This window comes from Toxorhynchites rutilus, chromosome 3, assembly GCF_029784135.1.
Source record: "Toxorhynchites rutilus septentrionalis strain SRP chromosome 3, ASM2978413v1, whole genome shotgun sequence".
In the NCBI taxonomy this organism is placed as follows: domain Eukaryota; kingdom Metazoa; phylum Arthropoda; class Insecta; order Diptera; family Culicidae; genus Toxorhynchites; species Toxorhynchites rutilus.
The window spans coordinates 235,184,100-235,200,950 of NC_073746.1; the positions used below are offsets into that span (position 1 = coordinate 235,184,100).

The 16,851-nt window shown below is 38.3% G+C and overlaps 1 protein-coding gene across 5 annotated transcripts in view; it reads left to right on the forward strand.

Annotated features, from left to right (window-relative positions):
- Window positions 1–806: 806 nt before the first annotated feature.
- Window positions 807–16,851, forward strand: part of LOC129780132 (uncharacterized) — a 34,352-nt gene continuing 18,307 nt past the window's right edge. For 3 of the 5 annotated variants that reach the window (XM_055788097.1, XM_055788098.1, XM_055788099.1), the window contains exons 1-4: window positions 807–1,419; window positions 3,140–3,245; window positions 3,303–6,898; window positions 6,975–7,167. In XM_055788097.1, coding sequence (XP_055644072.1) covers window positions 844–1,419; window positions 3,140–3,245; window positions 3,303–3,385 — 765 coding nt within the window. In that variant the 5' untranslated portion in view covers window positions 807–843 and the 3' untranslated portion in view covers window positions 3,386–6,898; window positions 6,975–7,167. Of the gene's footprint in view, window positions 1,420–3,139; window positions 3,246–3,302; window positions 6,899–6,974; window positions 7,168–12,024; window positions 12,304–16,851 lie in introns of those variants that run through there. The other 2 variants (XM_055788100.1, XM_055788101.1) reach the window with 2 other exon arrangements.

A 16,851-nucleotide genomic window follows, 5' to 3' on the forward strand; every position in this document is an offset into this window, starting at 1 on the left:
GATTTTTTGGATGACACCAAAATTCCCAGAGGAACTTTGGAAGTCGCAAAGAAGTTATTAGCTTGCGTTCTTTTTATCTGAAATTAAGTTGAGAGTTCTTATGCCAAATAATACGCCTTGAATGTATTCTGATTGGCAAACTGTAGAGAACACACGTGATCATAGTACATGTCAGAAGAAATCTCATCGACGAAAAGTCTCTCGGTCGAAACGGGAACCCTCAACATGATAATGTGTGATGCTAAGTACTCAGCCACAGGAGCACGACAGAAGCTTAATAAACGTAGAATTTATTTAGCGTATTTCCTACATTTAACTCTAGAAGAGTTCCATCTACTTGTTGTGAGAACAAAAATTCCACGAAGCCTGGCCTAGAAAGTATACCATCCGTCAAGTGTCCCGGAAGTTTATCATTTTCCCTGATGTTATTGTGCAACCGCTTCCCAATCGGGTGGAAATTTGTTTTCCGAACTAGTTGTATCTGTTTGAACAAGCCACTATTACACTAACAACTGAATGTGAAAGCTTTGAAACTAACAAAGTAAAATAAAAAGGAGTATATAAAATGGAATTATCAATTACGTTAACGTAATTTCTGGAATTGTTGTTAACGTTAAGTTTATTCCAGAAAATATTTTTTTTTCAGTTGAAATTGCAGAGTAAGAGGAGTAATAAACTGAAATCGTTTGATAATTTAAACCTAACACAATCACATTGAAACAACTCTCTCACCTAATTATAAAATTATGTTCGAACTGTGCTTATATATTTGCCCAATGAATGGACAGTTTTCAGTCACTCTTATCAGTCGAGCTATGTAAGTCGGCCCTAGCAAAACACAGAATGAAACGAACATTTGAGCTGTATTCACCAACGATCTGCTACAACAAACCAGCAGCAGCCGTCGTTCCGGTGGAATGGTGTCAAGCTAGAAAGCATGCTGCCATCTCGGATCGCCTTGTCCAAGAACTAATTGTTCCGAAGCGATCTGCCCGAACATGGAAACTGCGGGAAGGCGATCTCTGTCGAATTTCACTTATCGAAGGCTCACAGGTGGGCGATGTGAATCTCTGGAACCTGCACAATCCTAAGGAGCATTTCTACTCTGGGAAAACACGCCAGTTGCATGCATCTCATCTAAAGCCTTGTGATCGCTTGTGGAGCTGTTTACCGTATCTGCGGCCGATGGCAACATTCGTTACGGATTCGTTGGCTGATTATGGTGTCGATCGGGACGGTGGTGCTTTGCATGACGTTATTGGCACCAGATGCGACGATTATACGTATAAACTGATCACGGGGATGGAACGATTTGGAAGTTGTCACAGCTATTTACGAGAAGCCATCAAGGAACACGGATTAGATGAGTCATACGTGCACGATGTATGGAATATATTTATGTGTACAGGATTTACAAAGGTATTTCAACGTGTATAATTGTCATGAAAACGTCACTCAATTACGAGTATATACAGTGACTCAAATCCGTAATCGTACCATGATGGTCTCTTTTCCCTTCTTTCGAAAGTCGAAAAGAAGCTTTCGGAACATTCTATTTAGATAGAATCATAGTGTCATATGAGAGTTAAAAGGTTTGCAATCTGTTTTCAGAATAATGGTTTTTAATTCTCTAAAAATGGCGAATGTATGTACTAATGTATGAAAATTGACTCAAACTCATAATCGTACGCAGGTTGAAATCTCAACTTGATTTCGAAGGCGTTGGTATATTTCCGAATAACATCATTAGTATGGTATCCCTTGTTCATTGAAATTATCTTTAGCTGTCTTCAGCCTTATCTACGAGTTTTTTGGTGTATTCGGAAGGTATATTTATCAATTTTTTCATTAAGTGGTTTTTAAAATCGTTATTTTTAGAAATTTAATGGTTTCTAAATTTCCTACACACATAACTTCCTCAGTTTTTTACTGGAATTTATGTCGGAAGATTATGGAAGAATATAAAAAACTTTTGAGTAATTGTAATGTAACCATGTGCGAACTTCATATGTCTTGAGCTCTGGGTCATTGTCTTGACAAAACTTGAATCCTCGATCCCATCCCATTTTGTTGACACTTTGCTTCATATTTTCCTTCAGGATGTTCAAGTAAACATTCTAACTCAACACACCATCGATGAAAACCAAATTGCCCATACGTGCGCCCTCATGCCTTGCCTACACCACCACCGTGTTTAAACGTTGCTTTCAGATTTTTTCACTTTCAATTCATCGTTGGCTTCCTCCATACGAAACGATAACCATCGGAGCCAAAAATATCAAATTAGGACCCATCTATGGAAATAACATCGTACCAGTTAGACATTGATGTGTTTCATGCTGTTTTGAATAATCATATTAGAGTTACTGGTTATTTTTTTGCTGGGAAACGGTTTGTCCCTCTGTGCTCGGGCATTCAAGCTGCACTTCCTAGGCACATTACAAACTTTTTGTATGCTCAATTTGGATTTTATCGATGGTGTAATGGATCAGAAAGTTTACTTGAACAACCTGAAGGTAAATATGAAGCAAAGTGTCAACAAAATGTGAAGGAGTTCTGGATTCAGGTTATGCCAAGACAATGACCCAGAGCTCAAGACATATAAAGTTCGTACATGGTTACATTACAATTGCTCAAAAGTTATTGATATTCTTCCACAATCTTCCGACATCAATCCCAGTAAAAAACTGAGGAAGCTATCTGTGTAGGAAATTTAGAAACCTTTTAATTTCTAAAAATAACGATTTTAAAAACTACTTGATGAAAAAATTGATGAATATTCCTTCCGAATACTCCAAAAAAACTCGTAGACAGCTAAAGATAATTGCAATGAAAAGGGGTTACCATACTAATGATGTAATTCGGAAATTGGCCAAAGCCTTCGAAATCGAGTTGAGATTTCAACCAGCGTACGATTATGAGTTTGAGTCAATTTTTATACATTAGTACATACATTCGCCATTTTTGAAGAAATAAAAACCATTATTCTGAAAACAGATAGCAAACCTTTTAACTCTCATATGATACTATGATTTTATCTAAATAGAATGTTCCGAAAGCTTGTTTTCGATTTTCAAAAGAAGGGAAAAGAGATCTGCATGGTGGAGTACGATTACGGGTTTGAGTCACTGTATTCCAGGATACTTTGCAATATTTTTGTAAGCCAAGTCCTGCTCGAGAAGGAGACTTCATTGAATTTATTGCTGATATGGATTTGTTAGTGGCACTTAGCACTTGCCCCCAAGGTATTAAAGAGTCGATACGTATAACAATAGAAATAACGTATTTTCGAATTTTTGCAGGTGACGTTTCCATTGTCGTTGGCCAAGAGGTACCGGAAGATAAATGTTTTCCTTTGAAAGTTGAGATATATCGAGCTCAATGAAAATGGTTAACATAGAAGTTAACTAGATTCTCATAAAAACAAAATTGGCAAGGCAATAATATTTTCGTGAGGAGAACTAACTCGTACTGTACAGGTTGGGTGATTTGAAATGTTACTTATTTTATTTTGTGGAGGCGATCTGGCGTAGTGGTAACATCCATGCCTCTCACGCTAAAGGTCACGAGTTCAATTCTCACTCCCGACATTCTTCCAAAAATGGAAGTAGAAGTGACGAACCAGCCAAATGAGTTGAAAGTCACTATAATACAGATATTTGAAAGTTTGTTTGTACAAAACTCCGCTAGATACACTCTTCGTCAATATAAAAAAATACAACTACTTAAAAATATAGCCTTAATCATTTTCGAATCTAATAAAAAAACATCTTTTGACTTATTCGTTTTACTTTAGATAGAATAATTTTTTGACGTGGGACTACGTCTAACCGGAATATATGGAGGGTAAAATGAAAACCTAAACACAGAACATGCAGGAAAAAATGAAAGATTTCGAATGCTTATAGCTCGAACATTTCGTACTGGATAGGAGAGATGTTTGCATCACTTGATAGGGAATATTTCTACGCATCTATCGCAACTAACAAAATGTTGTTTTTCATTAGATAAACAATTGAATAACTGTAAAATATTAGGCGTTATCTAAACGCCCTAACTGCATCGTTTTGATTGGCCCGATTTACGGTTTCCCTAACACAGCCATCAAAACCAAGCAGCCTTGGGGAAATCGGCATTGCAAATACATGAAAGTAGGGGGACTTTTGTTCTCATCGAAAAATGTTCCCTAACACAGACTTTAAAACCAAGCAACGAAATCGGCATTGCAAGCACACGAAAGAGCCTAGAGGCGAGTGAACTGAAAAGTTTAAACCCTCTTAAAGCCAAAAAGAAGAAAAAGAACACACGAAAGTAGGGGGAGCTTTTGTTCCCACAGAAATGTGTTCCCTAATAGAGATTTCTAAACCAAGGTGCCTGGAGAAATCGGTATTTCAAATTTATGCAAGTCGGGGGTATTTTTGTTCCGACTGGAATGTGTTTCCCTAACATAGACTTCAAATCCATGAAGCGTGGGGAAATCGGCATTGCGAATTCATACAAATCGGGAGTATTTTTGTTCCGATTGAAATGTGTTTCCCTAACACAGACTTCAAAACCGAGGTTTCTGGGGAAATCGGCTCTGCAAATAAATGCAAACTGCGAGTACTTTTGTCCTCGCTTGCCTTTGTGCAGAGTGGTGTAACAAAGGCTTGCTACGCCCAGCTGCCCGCATGTACTCCTTCTTTTCCCTCCCAGGGTCGGCTCAATTCCAGCCAAATTAGGTTTCTCAGAAAAGGGAAAACAACACGTTATAGATTCCTAAAGAGACGGTCTTTATTCTATTTATTGTCTGCCCTAATTCCCTAACTCCTACTCAGATTTACAAATACTCACATGTGTGTATTGTGTCGTGTCAGGGCCCGCCGCTGGTTCTGCCGCGCTCCTGCGTTGCCTCGGCTTTCGGCGTAGGTTCTGACCGCCGCTGATACTCCCTCGGTCCTGCGTTGGTTCTCCTGTTTGGCGGAGATTCGGATCGTCGCCGCCTTGTCCTCTCGTTCGTCGTTCAGGGTGCCGGTACGGATCCTCGGCCACGCCACACCGCGCTCTGGGGTTTTGACGATAATGCCAACCCTCACGACTCAACCTCTTCGACACGACGGTGCGCCACTGTACGCGACCGCCACAAACCGCTAGTTCGGTTTAGGTTTGTGCGGAATGATACTTCCTTTTTTGTGAAAGGACTTCGTAGAAACTACAATTCCACTGAATCGTCGCGGATTTACTTTTCGTTGGTAGTTGAGGACACGTCTAGTCTCTATCGCGTGGTTCAGACAAGTCCCGACTCGCTCCAACCGGAACCTCTACGACCCGCCAAATCCGGGTTGGTTTTCATCGCCTTCAGCACTACCAACCGCAGCGATGTTTTAATGTGTCGTGTAATGTTGTTTGTGCTGTATATAATCCTTAATTCGTGTTGTGTATGACTATGTGCCGTCTTTCTTTTAACCCTTAAATAGCTATTTTTTAATCTGTTATTTCAATTTTATTTTAGGTTTTATTTATCGAAATATAGTTTAGGAAATAAGTATATGTTTTTTAATTTTATGCGAAGGACCCTATTTAGCAATTTTTTTCTATAGATGTGTGTTTTCTCCTTTTTTTGTTCTTAATAAACACCATGGGCGGGATAAACTTCAACAGACAGCAAGACCCAACAAGTGACTTGTCACACTACCGCACCGCTCGAGTAAAAAAAAAATATTAATGAAATTAATATTTTTTTTTTAAGGAAAACCTCTAATAATCATTACAGTGCCGCACCTGTACCAGTAATCATCAATTACTAAACAAGTAAAACAATCTTCAATACTAATAGCAAACAAAAAAACGAACAATCAGCGGACAAATGAACCGCATAATTAAAGACAAGTATAACAATAGTAGCAAACTCCTTTTAACTTAACAAAGAGACATGAGAATAACAAATAAATTAAATGCAGAACAATATTTTATAAATATTAAGTTGATAAATAACAAAAAAATATAACAAGTATTTAATATTAAATTGTCTTTCATTGTACCGGTACAAAATATGATAATCATTAAGTCATGTAAGTCATGAACTTTTAATCGGTGCAATATAGTTTATTATCACACGCGGAGTCCGTTCTCAGAGTTTAATTACTGGAGAGCAATAGACAATCTATTACACAACCGCGACGTACTAGAGCAATACGAATACGGTTAGCTATGGATTCATGCGATTCGGTTCGGTTTACAAATCAATTATACGCGCGTCTGTGAGAACGTATGCTATCCAGATTAATTAAATTATTGGCCAAAGATCATTTCGTAATGGTTCATCTCACAATTTTATTCGAGTAATTCGTAAACAGAAGCAAATCAACTTCTGTATTTATGGGTTGTTGGAAATTTATCAGGTTAGTGTGCTGATCGTAAGTTGATCACAATACTTCACTTCATTTTAAATCACCCACATCCCAGACGACCTTGAAGGCTACGTCCTTGGATATTGTAAAAGTGTGTGTGATGGCGTTAGTTCTATTGTATTGAGGCAGTGCTATCGAAGATTTGTCTATCGCGTCGTCTAATTAACTCTGGCTGGTACGCGTTCATTCCTAGCATTACTGCTCTACTATTGGTACCACAACGATTAGATTTTTTTTGATAATCATATATGGATGGTAAGTATGCATTATTTGGCACAGTAAAATTATTCTATTGAAATTAATTATATAATAGTTTTAATATTTTCTTAATTTTTCAGATTCCGGATTTATGCGCACCTTACGCTTGAATGGAGGACACCAATATGGCTATGGAAATGTTCCATATTTTTCTTATTTCCATTATTTCCTGGAAAATAATAAGTTTACTGGACAATATTTGTTTAACTGAGTCGAATCAGCAAATATCCACGAGAGATAAATTACCATGGGTATAAGTTTTAAATTCGGCTCACAATTTTACACACGCTACATGGCGGAAAAATAAATTATTCATTTCATTTTCAGGCTTTTAAATCACTTGCTGAGAAAACACCGAGGTTTCTCCCTTTAAGATCTGCAACTTCATAGGAACTGGATCCTTTTCGAGAAAGAATAACGCAGGGTTCATACACTTCCCCTAATTTGGCGTTGAAATTATCCCTAGCTGAGGATTGACGGAAAGTCCTTTTATAGACACGTTGACCTATATCGAAAATCGGTGAGTAGCGTTTATGTCTTAAATCATATTTCTTTCTAGTAGTCTCGTGAGCTCGCTTTAAATGAATAGTCACATTTTCGTAAACAGTTTTACTGATTGTTTTCAATCGCTTTAATCTCTCCTCTGGAGAGCAATCATCTTCATCTTGTAGTAGATGTTCGGTTCCTTTCGTCACGATTTCGTGTCCGAAGATCACTCGATAAGGTGTATATTTTGTAGTAGAGTGGATTGTGTTATTCAACACAAATTCCACTTCAGATATTTTCGTATCCCATACTCTTTGATTTTCCCGTACGTAGCTCCTAATCATCGCATTGATCGTGCGGTTTAGTCGTTCTGTGGGGTTTGCTTGGCTATGATGCCTCGCACTGGCCCAATGTTGGATTTCATATTTATTGAGCATTTCTTGAAATTCTTTGGATAGAAATGTTGTTGCGTTGTCGGTTATTATAAATTGGGGAACAGACAACCGTCTGAACCACAACTGTTCAACGTTTTCACAAACGCTGCTTGAAGAAATTTTCCGAACGGGAATCAACAGACAGTATTTTGAAAATACGTCCATGAGAACAAGCAAATGGGTATTGCCTCGAGCACTTCTCGGGAGAGATTGGATGTAATCCATTGTTAGGATCTGAAAAGGTCTGGTCGTAACACGCTGGTTGCCCATTTCGGGAACAACAGACGTTGTCGAATGCTTGATCCGTTTGCAAATATCGCAATTGAGTACATATTTCTTTATGTCCGCGGCCATACGTGGCCAATAATAACGCTTTTTGATTTTCTCAACCGTTTTTTCATATCCAATATGGAATGAATTATCATGTTCTTTCATCAGAATGTCCTTGCGCGACGATTCTGGAACACACAATTTCCAATCAAAGGTGTAATCTAAAACATCAGATTGCGAGGAAACAAGCTTATAAAGCTTTCCCTTTTCAAGTTTAAAGTCCATGTACTTCTCGGGTTCACGCTGAATTGAAATGAACAGTCGAGAGTACCAATTATCTCTGGTTTCTATCTCTGAGATCTCCAGTGACCTTGACAATGCGTCTGGTACAACGTTCTCTTTCCCTTTACGATGTTTGAGCACCATATCGTACTGCTGAAGTTCGATGCTCCACCGCGACAATCTAGAGGACGTCCTCCACTTCGAACGCATTATGAAAGTCAAGGCTGACGAGTCAGTCACCAGAGTGAATTGAGTACCCTCGATGTAACACCGAAATTTATCTATACATCTGAGAGCTGCCAACCCTTCCTTTTCTGCGGCATGGTAATTGAGCTCAGCTCCTTTCAATTTTTCAGAGTGGTATGCAATCACCTTCTCATCACCATTCTGTACCTGTGTCAAAACACCCGCTATGGCATGATCGCTAGCGTCTGTTTGCACAGTGAACTGTAGTCCAAAATCGGGGTTCGCCATCACTGGGGCGCTAATCAATTTTCCTTTAATGGCTCGGAATGACTTATCGGCTTCATTCGTCCACGTCACTGTCTTTGGTCGGTTTTTGAGCAAATCAGTGAGCGGGACGGTAAGTGCACTAAATTGGTCAATGAACCGTCGGTAATAATTGACCATACCGAGGAATCTGCGTAGTGCACGAACGGATTTGGGCACCTCATACGCAACAATCGCATGTACGCGATCGGGATTGGGTCTTATACCGTCTTTGGATAGGATGTATCCCAAATAAGGCAATTCCGGCAAACAAAATTTGGACTTCTCTAAATTTATTCGTAAGTCTGCAATTCGCAAACGTTTAGCTAGCTCTTTTAAATTTTTGATGTGTTCTTGGAAGGTTCTACTAGCGACAACAATGTCGTCCAAATATACAAAAATATTAGGTTCGAGTTCTCCAAATCCCAATACTCTGTCCATTAATTTGCTCAATGTCGCAGGACTATTCATTAGTCCGAATGGCAATCTTTTGAACTGGAAAAGTCCTCGTCCAGGGATCGAAAAGGCTGTATATGGACGAGATTCTACGCTAAGGGGAATTTGAAGAAATGCTTGACTAAGGTCAATGGTTGTTAAATACTTGAATGATCCCAATCGACTTAAAATGCGATTTTGATGAGGAAGTGGATAAGCATCACGTTTCGTACGCTCGTTTAATTTCCTCGCATCGAGACATAGCCTCACATCTTCGCTACCTCGCTTCGCAACTGGGACCACAGGTTGTGCCCATTCTGATCGTGATGATTCAACAATATCGTCTCTGATCATGTTATCTAATGCTCGATGGATTTTACGTTGTGTTTCAGGGCTCCATGGGTATGGGTTTTTCCGTATTGGAGGTTGGTTTCGAAACTCATCTTTGATTTCAATAGAGTGTGCGAGTAATTTAGTACAACCTATATCTCCAGGAGTGGGTACTAAAAATAACTTTTTGACTTCGTTCAGTTCTTCTTGCTCTCTGAGTGATAATTCATCTTCTCCGTGATCTTCGATTTCATCTATCACTTCAATGAATGAATCTCGGAGTGATGGGTAAATTCCGAATTCGTCCCAAAACGACATGCCTAGATAGCATGGTCGCTTTAATGAGGGAGCGACAACAAACGATACAAATTTCGTTATTCCATTAAATGAAACTGGAATATCAATTTCTCCTAACACTTCTACTGGATGTCCTTCAGCTGTAACTAAGGTTAAATTTGATGGTATGTATGAAAGAATCAAGTTTGCAATTATTCTTTCGGAACCTCTTCCCAAAATGTTTCTATTTGTACCACTGTCTAGAAGAGCTAAAAGTTTCATCCCTAGCAAATCGATTCTAACAAACGGTCTGTTATCACCGTGTGGGTGGAGAAAAATTGTGTTGACCTCCTTGTCACACTGTGGAACAGACTGTACAGGATAGTAACCGCGTTGTCCAAGGATATTACTTATGTCACTTCTATCAGAATGAGGCCTTTCGGGAAATGATGTTTGACTCCTCTGCCTCATAGAGCAGTCTTCTCGAAGTTTTTTGGTGGACAATAAGGACAGTCCTTTTCTATGAAACCTGGGAAACCACAAGTTTCGCAAAATATTTTTTTCTCTTTCGAACATTGGTGAAAATTGTGTCCATATTCATGACAGTTAAAACAGGTTCCCTTTTTAATTGGTACATATGATTTCAAAATTTTCTCGATTGTGTTCAGATTTCTACTCGGACCAGGTTGGGGTTCTTGAAAATGACGTGTTTGTGCTTGGTTCACCGACTGTGATTGTGTGTTTCGATATGACCTTTGTTGTTGAGCGGGGAGAATTTTCTTGTACTCAGAAAATTTGCTCAAAGCTTTGGGATCTCTCTGAGCGTTCTCTCTCTTATTCCACTGTCGGAAATTGTTGTCTCTCTTATCCGTTGCTATCTCATTAACTTGATTTTCATTACGCTTAAACCCTCTCGAGTTTTCTTTCTCAATACGTGTATAACACTGCCAGTTGATGGAATCAAAGTTTTTCCCAAACTCTCGCATTTTAGCGATCGTTGTAATGTTAGCTGCAAGCATTGCATTTTTATACTCGGAACGGAGGTTACGAAAAAGAATCTGGAATCGTTTATTCTCCTCCAATTGGGTAGTCATACTTCGGAAAACACGTGTCATATCTGAATAGTAATCCTGAAATCGCTCTTTCGCTCCTTGTTTTCTAAGATGCGCTTGGCGTTCATAAAAATAATCTAGATCCGGTGGTAAGAATTCTCTCTTCAACTCTGTTACTAGATTATCCCACGTTCTCAATTCATTTTGAGCATTCACCTCCATGTACCACGATCTTGCTCTTCCCAAAAATAAGTGATATGCTGAATTATATAATTCATCATCTGTGTAACCTTCTGATCTAGCATTAAATGCGACTTCACGAAGAAAATCATTCAATCGACGGCCGTTATCCGCACCATCGTATCGAATTTTCCATTTGTGAATTGGAAATCGTTTATTAGCATTTAAATTATCTTGGTTTCGTGGTTGTGGTGACACCTTTTCGGATTGCACAGGATCACATCTTTCTACAATGTCATTTAATTTTGCTTCTACTAATTTTTTGTCTTTTATCAACCAATCCAAGAATTGTCTATACGCAAACTTTGGTTTGGAATTCTCGGAATAATGTGACTCTTTCGATTGAATCGATTCGGTCGTTCTATCAAATGGTGTACTATTTTTCAACTGTTCGGATTTCTTTTGTGATTTCACTTTTTTATTGTTGATTGTGGGTTCTAATTTCTCCATGCGCGTTAACAACTGTTCCAGAATTTGTTTTAATTGCTTGTTCTCTTCTCGAAGCGCACTCACTTCACTCACTTCTAAATTTCTTTCACCTCCTACCGCTTCCTCAAATAATTCATGTTCATCCTCTTCTTCAAGAGGTGCTAACTCATTTACCCTGCTTTCTCTCGAAGTATTCTCTTCGCCTATACGCTCAGTTTCGCTCTGGAAATTAGGTTGTTCATTTGGAAAAACTGGATTTTCTATCACGATTGCATTTTGTTCATCAGGTAATGCATAGCGCATTCTAAGTAAGCTATGATTTACGATATCGATCTCTGCTCTCCGTACTTCTGGATACGGTGATGCAACAGAATAAAAACTATTCAAAAGCCTCACACACTGACCTGCTGTTTCTGAAATTGAGTTTTTATCAGGCTCTTCTGTAGCATGAACTTTTGCTCTCAGCATACGAAAGAGTAAATGAAGTAAACGAGACTTGAACTTTTGATCAGGAGCTTTTTTATACCGCCTACTTTCTAGAGCATTTCTAATCTCTTGCACTTTCCCTACACACGTTTCGAGTTCATCAATCAATGATTCCCATGCTTTATCATAATCGATTTCTAACTTATTTTCTTCTTTTTCTCGTTTCAGCTCAGCTCTACACTTTCGTTCCAGCGATGCTCTTGAACCTGAGCTGGCATCAATGCGACGGATAATCAACTCGTGATATAATTCGTCGTCCAACAAATGCGCGACATTCAACCCAAAGTATTGTGTGATGAAATGTTCCATGGCGAAATGATAATGGCGGAAATTGAATACAAAAGAAATTCTTTTTCACTAAATATTCGAACTGATTTTTTTTTTAATAAATTAAGTTTATTCTCTTGTCTTTTTATTCGCGAAAGAAACTAACAAAAAACCGCTCTACGATTGAAGATTAGCACTGTTGAAATACGTTCATCAAAGATCATGCAGTCTCTATATAGAGTTTTGCCAGCTTTTCGCACGCAATTTACGCAATTCGTATCGAAGTGTTTTTTCTTTTTTTTTTTTTGCTTAGCAAAGGTGAACTTGGGCTCAATCACCAGAATCACCGACAAAAGCAATAATTTTTTATTGGTTTTCCCTCCCCGAGCTAACCTAGAAAAAATGTGGAAATTTTTTCGTTGGTCGCCAGGGAGGGAAAACCAATAAAAAATTATTGCTTTTGTCGGTGATTCTGGTGATTGAGCCCAAGTTCACCTTTGCTAAGCAAAAAAAAAAAAGAAAAAACACTTCGATACGAATTGCGTAAATTGCGTGCGAAAAGCTGGCAAAACTCTATATAGAGACTGCATGATCTTTGATGAACGTATTTCAACAGTGCTAATCTTCAATCGTAGAGCGGTTTTTTGTTAGTTTCTTTCGCGAATAAAAAGACAAGAGAATAAACTTAATTTATTAAAAAAAAAATCAGTTCGAATATTTAGTGAAAAAGAATTTCTTTTGTATTCAATTTCCGCCATTATCATTTCGCCATGGAACATTTCATCACACAATACTTTGGGTTGAATGTCGCGCATTTGTTGGACGACGAATTATATCACGAGTTGATTATCCGTCGCATTGATGCCAGCTCAGGTTCAAGAGCATCGCTGGAACGAAAGTGTAGAGCTGAGCTGAAACGAGAAAAAGAAGAAAATAAGTTAGAAATCGATTATGATAAAGCATGGGAATCATTGATTGATGAACTCGAAACGTGTGTAGGGAAAGTGCAAGAGATTAGAAATGCTCTAGAAAGTAGGCGGTATAAAAAAGCTCCTGATCAAAAGTTCAAGTCTCGTTTACTTCATTTACTCTTTCGTATGCTGAGAGCAAAAGTTCATGCTACAGAAGAGCCTGATAAAAACTCAATTTCAGAAACAGCAGGTCAGTGTGTGAGGCTTTTGAATAGTTTTTATTCTGTTATTTCAATTTTATTTTAGGTTTTATTTATCGAAATATAGTTTAGGAAATAAGTATATGTTTTTTAATTTTATGCGAAGGACCCTATTTAGCAATTTTTTTCTATAGATGTGTGTTTTCTCCTTTTTTTGTTCTTAATAAACACCATGGGCGGGATAAACTTCAACAGACAGCAAGACCCAACAAGTGACTTGTCACAGTGGAATATGTCTGTCCTAACATGATCTTCTAAACTTAGGAACCTGGGAAAATCGTGCAGCCACTAGAAGCGAATGAACTTCCCAGTTTCAAGCAAATTCGAGATTCGAGAAGTATGTACACTTTTGGGATGTAAACTTCAGAGGGAAATGTAAAATAAAATAATCGTTTGATAATTTTTTTTTTGTCTTTATTGGAAAGATTTTCAGCCTTAGGCTGGTTCATCAAACGTTTGATAATTCTTCCGTACATATATTTTGTTCTAGTCATCATACCAAACGTAAAAGGTCCGTCATTAAATTTACTTGTAACGAAGAACAATCAATCACAATAAATGAATTGACTTTACACGGCATTTGTTCATTTTTTTCACTCACAGAGCAAATATATTGAACTCAATTGAATTTGGAAACTGTTTCATTCAATCAAGAATTTAATCAATACAAACGAATGATTGCTAAGCTAAGGTAGTTCCACGTGAACCTTGCGGTTATATCATAGATATAACCCACTAATTTTTTATTCATTCATTTTAGTCTATTCATATAAGTCAATTCAACTTATTCTCTACAAAATGAGAGAATGTGAAGCGAAAGGAGCATGCTCAGAGGAGCGATGAAAAAAAGGATAATGTGCAAAATGTCAACTTTCCAACGAGCATAAATCAATTTTTTTATCGTTATTTTACGAGATAGCGATTAATACAGCCATCTACCGGAAAAATAGTAGTTTTTCCCCAACCTAGCAATGGGTGTTTTCACTTGTTTTGTGGTTTTATTTGGGTTTCATAATGAACAAACTAACACCTAAACACCAACTGCAAATTGTGCAGATTTTTCACGAAAACCATGATTCAATTTTAGAAATTCATCGCGCTCTTCATCCTTTTTACGGTTGAATATCAATAGAAAAGAACAATTGATTGAAACAATAATTAAACGTTTACACATCCCTTTTGCTCTACTCTATTGGTACGCTTTATGGATCGGTGGCCGACTATTTTATTCCACAAATGAGTTCCCATAATGAGGAAGACAAGTGGTTTCAACAAAACAGTACCACATGCCCTATCGCGCGTTACACTTTTGGATCATGTCCACGTAGACACGTTAAATAAATATTTGAAGAAGTACATTCTATATTTATATTCTTATATATCTATAGTAGGGTGCCAATGAAAATGGTCACCTCTAATTGCAAAAAGGTACCTCATAAAAAATGTTCACCATTTTTTTTTTTAAAAGGAAGATCTCCGAAAATCGGGGTTTTGAAAAAAAATGGTTGATGCCAAATGTCTTAAAATTGCATAACTCGTCGAGATTTACTGTTAAGTCGAAAAAAAAATTTTGTGAAAAAAAATTTTTTTTTTGGCTTTCGGTTGTTTTTTTGTCTGAAGTCGATTTTTGACAATAAAATTTTTTTTAGATAACTGTAAATCTCGACGTTTCATGCAACTCTAAAACATTTGGCATCAAATTTTTTTTTCGAAAACCCCGATATCCGGTGGTTTTTCCGGTTTTCAAAAAAACAAATTTTCACGTCTGCAACACTAATAAATGAAGTTCGAATGAGCTAATATTTTGCATAGGGTATATTCTCGTCCAAATCAACATTTCGCAACATGTTCCGGATGGAAAATCGATATAACTATTTTTATTGGCACTTGAAACCATACGTTTCGTCTCGTATTCCGAAAAAAAATCCAGAGTCGATTTTTGACAAAAAAAATTTTTCGAGATGACACTAGATCTCGACGTTTCATGCTACTTTAAAACATTTGGCATCAAATTATTTTTTTCGAAAACCCCGATTTCCTTTACTCCCCCTTGAGGTATTTTTCAATTTTCAAAAAACTCAAACTTTGACCGCTTTGCGCCACTCTCCCTTAAGTCCGATTGAACTGATAAAGGGTGTGTCACATCAAATTGCATCACGGAAAAAACGCTGTAGAAATTCGCTCAGTAGACCGATCCTTTTGAAAATTTTAGACAGTAAAATAAAAACTATTAAACAACTTTTGGCATTTTCTTTTTATTCATACTTCGAGCCCAAGCCCGTATGCTCGCACCTTCCTCTTTACCCCGTCCATAAGGTTCTGTACAACGTCAGGTTGTAGTTTTTTTCTAACAGAAATCCATTTTCTCTTGAAGTCCGCCTCCGATTTGACAACTTTTGGGTTCTTCCGGAGGGCCTGCTTCATAATCGCCAATATTTCTCTATTGGGCGAAGCTCCGGCGCGTTGGGCGGGTTCATTTCCTTTGGCACGAAGGTGACCCCGTTGGCTTCGTACCACTCCAACACGTCCTTTGAATAGTGGCACGAATCGAGATCCAGAAGATGGTCGGGCCCTCGTGCTGCTTCAATAGTGGTAGTAAGCGCTTCTGTAGGCACTCCTTAAGGTAAACCTGCCCGTTTACCGTGCCGGTCATCACGAAGGGGGCGCTCCGCTTTCCGCAAGAGCAGATCGCTTGCCACACCATGTACTTTTTGGCAAACTTGGATAGTTTCTGCTTGCGAATCTCCTCCGGAACGCTGAATTTGTTCTCTGCGGAGAAGAACAACAGGCCCGGCAGCTGACGAAAGTCCGCTTTGACGTAGGTTTCGTCGTCCAGGCAATGCGGCTTCGTCAGCATTTCGGTGTACAGCTTCCGGGCTCGCGTCTTCCCCACCATGTTTTGCCTTCCGTCGCGGTTAAGAGCCTTCTGAACCTTGTATGTACGCAGGCCCTTCCGCTGCTTGGTCCGCTGGACGAATGAACTTGACAAACTCAGCTTATTGGCGACATCCCGGACCGAACTTCTCGGATCACGTCTAAACTGCTTAACTACGCGCTTGTGATCTTTTTCACTGACGGAGCATCCATTTTTGCCGTTCTTCACCTTCCGGTCGATGGTTAGGTTCTCGAAGTATCGTTTTAGTACTCTGCTGACCGTGGATTCGACGATTCCCAGCATCTTACCGATGTCCCGATGTGACAACACCGGATTCTCGAAATGAGTGCGCAGGATTAATTCACGACGCTCTTTTTCGTTCGACGACATTTTTCCAAATTTACGAAAAATTGACAGTGAAGCATGGCCAACGTGATCTATACACTCTTATCTGATTATAAGCGAAAGCTGAAGATATAATTCCTATAAATTAAATTCCTACAGCGTTTTTTCCGTGATGCAATTTGATGTGACACACCCTTTATTTTTATTTATTTTTTATTAAATTCGTTTATTTTTACAGGCTCAGTTACATAAGTTTAAAGGAACCGAATTCTTAATTATATTTTTATTACTATACATAAACATTTTCTAAATCTAAGGTAAGTAAGGTAGAAAACCG